We start from the raw sequence: 2,966 nt of genomic DNA on the forward strand, positions 1-2,966 counted from the left end.
CCCGCCCCCCCCCCCCGCCCCCCTAAATCGGGAGGGGGTGGGTGGCATCAGCATGGGGGTAGAGGAGTGCCTGGGTGGGCTTTGGGGACACTGATGTCAGCCCTGGGGACTCTGTGGGTGCCCTTGGGTCCCCTAAGGACACCCCCAGCACCCATGGGTGCCCCCCAGCACCGGGGGGACCCCCACAGCCCCTCTCCAAACAGGGAAAGCCTGGGTGCTACTGGTGTAGGAGTGGGGTCTGGGGACATCGCTGGCACCCGTGGGGACACTGTGGGCACCCTTGGGTCCCCTAAGGACACCCCCAGCACCCATGGGTGCTCTTCTGTACCCAAGAGGACCCCCAGCACCCATGGGTGGCCCCCTGATGCCCGTGGGACCTCCTGCCGCCCCCCCCAAAATCGTGAGGGGACAGGGCAGCACCTGGGTGGGGTTTGGGGACACTGCTGGCACCTGTGGGAACACTCTGGGCACCCTTGAGTTTCCCAGGGACACCCCCAGCACCCATGGGTGCCCCCCCTCCCCCACTGTCCCTAGGTGACCCCGTGTCCTGTCAGGGTGTCCCTGTCCCTGAGTGACCCCTCTCCTGTTTGTCCCTGTCCCCAAATGACCCTGCGTCCCCTCCATGTATCCCTGTCCCCAGCTGACCCCGTGTTCTGTGTGTCCCTGTCCCCAGGTGACCCCATGTCCCCTCTGTGTCCCCTGGTGACCCTGTGTCCTGTGTGTCCCTGTCCCCGAATGGCCCCATGTGCCCTCCATTTGTCCTTGTCCCCAGGTGACCCTGTGTCCTGTCCATATGTCCCTGTCCCCAGGTGACTCTGTGTCCCCTCTGTGCGTCCCTGTCCCTGAGTGACCCCATGTCCCATCTATGTGTCTCTGTCCCCATGTGACTCTGTGTCCCATCTGTGTGTCCCTGTCCCCATGTGACCCCATGTCCCCGGGTGACCGATGCCCTGGGGTGTCCCCAGTGTCTCCCTGATGGCAGCCGGTGACAGCGGGTGACCCCTGGTGGCACTTGGGTGCCTTCCACGTGCCCTGCTGTCACCCACGCCCTGGTGGCACGTGGCAACCCCTGCCTGGCTTGCATTGCTCCTGGCTGTCCCCGGGGGTGCCTGCTGTCACCCGGGGGTGCCCGGTGTCCCCGGGGGTGCCTGCTGTCACCTGGGGGTGCTCAGTGTCCCCAGGGGTGTTTGGTGTCCCCATGGGTGCCTGCTGTCACCTGTGGGCGCTCTGTGTCCCTGGGGGTATTCCATGTCCCCGTGGGTGCCTGGTGTCCCCGTGGGTTCCTGGTGTCCCCCCTGAGTGCAGATTGTCCTCGTGGTTCCCATTGTCCCCCTGCGGGTGCCCTGTGTCCCCGTGGTGCCCGTTGTCCCCCCGTGGTGCCTGATGTCCCTGCGGGTGCCCTGTGTCCTTGGGATCCCCGTTGTCCCCATGGTGCCCGGCGTCTCCTTGGGTGCTTTTGTCCCCTGTGGTGCTTATTGTCCCTGCAAGTGCCCTGTGTCCCCGTGGCACTCGTTGCCCCCGCGATGCCCGTTGTCCCCCCGTGGTGCCTGATGTCCCTGCGGGTACCCTGTGTCCTTGGGATCCCCGTTGTCCCCATGGTGCCCAGCGTCTCCTTGGGTGCTTTTGTCCCTCGTGGTGCCCGTTGCCCCCGTGGTGCCGGGTGTCCCCCGGTGCCCGGTGCGGGGCGTGACGGCGTGCCGCGCAGCGTGGACCGGAAGGGGCAGTACCACTACCTGGTGAAGTGGCGGGACCTGCCCTACGACCAGGCCACCTGGGAGGAGGACGAGATGCCCATCCCCGACTACGACCTCCACAAGCTGGCTTACTGGAAGCACCGGTGAGGGACGTGGGGACGCTATGGGGATGTGGGGACGCTACGGGGATGTGGGGGGACACGGGGACGCTGGGGGGATACAGGGACATGCCTACTGGAAGCACCGTTGAGGGACGTGGGGACGCTACGGGGACGTGGGGGGACACGGGGACGCTGGGGGGATACGGGGACATGCCTACTGGAAGCACTGGTGAGGGATATGGGGACGCTACGGGGACATGAGGGTCATGGGGACATGGCAGGGACATGGGGATGTTTCTACTGGAAGCACTGGTGAGGGTCATGGGGACACTATGGGGAGATGGGGTGACACGGGGATGTTGTGGGGACACGGGGACATGCCTACTGGAAGCACTGGTGAAAGTCATAGGGGGACACGGGAACACTGCAGGGACATGTGGGGGACATGGGGACGTGCCTACTGGAAGCACCAGTAGGGGACATGGGGACACTGAGGGGATATGGGGACGTGGGGACATGCCAACTGGAAGCACTGGTGAGGGTTACGGGGACATAATGGGGACACAGGGACGTGCCTACTGGAAGCATCAGTTGGGGAGATGGGGACGTGAGGGGGAAACGGGGATTGGGGTGGGGGAGATGACCCAACATGAGGCTGGGAACATGAGGGGTGGGACATGGGGACACAGGAAGGACATGGGGACACCTGCTGGCCATGTGCCCCCGTGTCCCCATGAGTCTCTCGGTGTCCTCATGCTGCTGCGTGTCCCTGTGTTGTCCCCATGTCCTCATGTCTGCATATATCCCTTTGTCCCCTCTATGTCCCTGCGTTCCCGTCTCCCTCTGTGTCCCCATGCCCCCCCATATCCCTGTGCCCCTCTTGTGTCCTGTCCCCCCGGTGTCCCTGTGTCACCATCTCCCTGTGTCCCCTGTCATATCCCCGTTGCTCCTGCTGTCCCTATATCCCCCTGTCTCCCTCCATGTCCCCCCATATCCCGGTGTCCCCCTTGTGTTGTGTCCCCCCCGGTGTCCCCATGTCCATGTGTGTCCCCCGGTGTCCCCTGCTGTCCCCGTGTCCCCAGGGAGGTGTTCATGGGGGAGGACCCGGCCCAGCCCCGGCGCTACAAGAAGAAGAAGAAGGAGAAGCAGGGGGAGGGACCCCCCGACTCCC

General features: G+C 65.0%; 2 protein-coding genes across 2 annotated transcripts in view; both read left to right on the forward strand.

Moving 5' to 3' along the window:
- Nucleotides 1–850, forward strand: part of LOC104289445 (chromodomain-helicase-DNA-binding protein 3-like) — a gene marked incomplete at its 5' end in the record, with an annotated part of 15,430 nt that extends 14,580 nt beyond the window's left edge. Inside the window, 1 exon segment of the mRNA XM_009888381.1 lies at nt 773–850. Within this exon segment, the coding sequence (XP_009886683.1) occupies nt 773–850 (78 nt within the window).
- Nucleotides 851–2,276: 1,426 nt separating this feature from the next.
- LOC104289446 (chromodomain-helicase-DNA-binding protein 3-like) overlaps nt 2,277–2,966 on the forward strand; it is a 15,144-nt gene continuing 14,454 nt past the window's right edge. Inside the window, exon 1 of the mRNA XM_009888382.1 lies at nt 2,277–2,330. Coding sequence (XP_009886684.1) covers nt 2,277–2,330 — 54 coding nt within the window. The remainder of the gene's footprint in view (nt 2,331–2,966) is intronic.

This window comes from Charadrius vociferus, unplaced genomic scaffold, assembly GCF_000708025.1.
Source record: "Charadrius vociferus isolate BGI_N301 unplaced genomic scaffold, ASM70802v2 scaffold817, whole genome shotgun sequence".
Taxonomy (NCBI): domain Eukaryota; kingdom Metazoa; phylum Chordata; class Aves; order Charadriiformes; family Charadriidae; genus Charadrius; species Charadrius vociferus.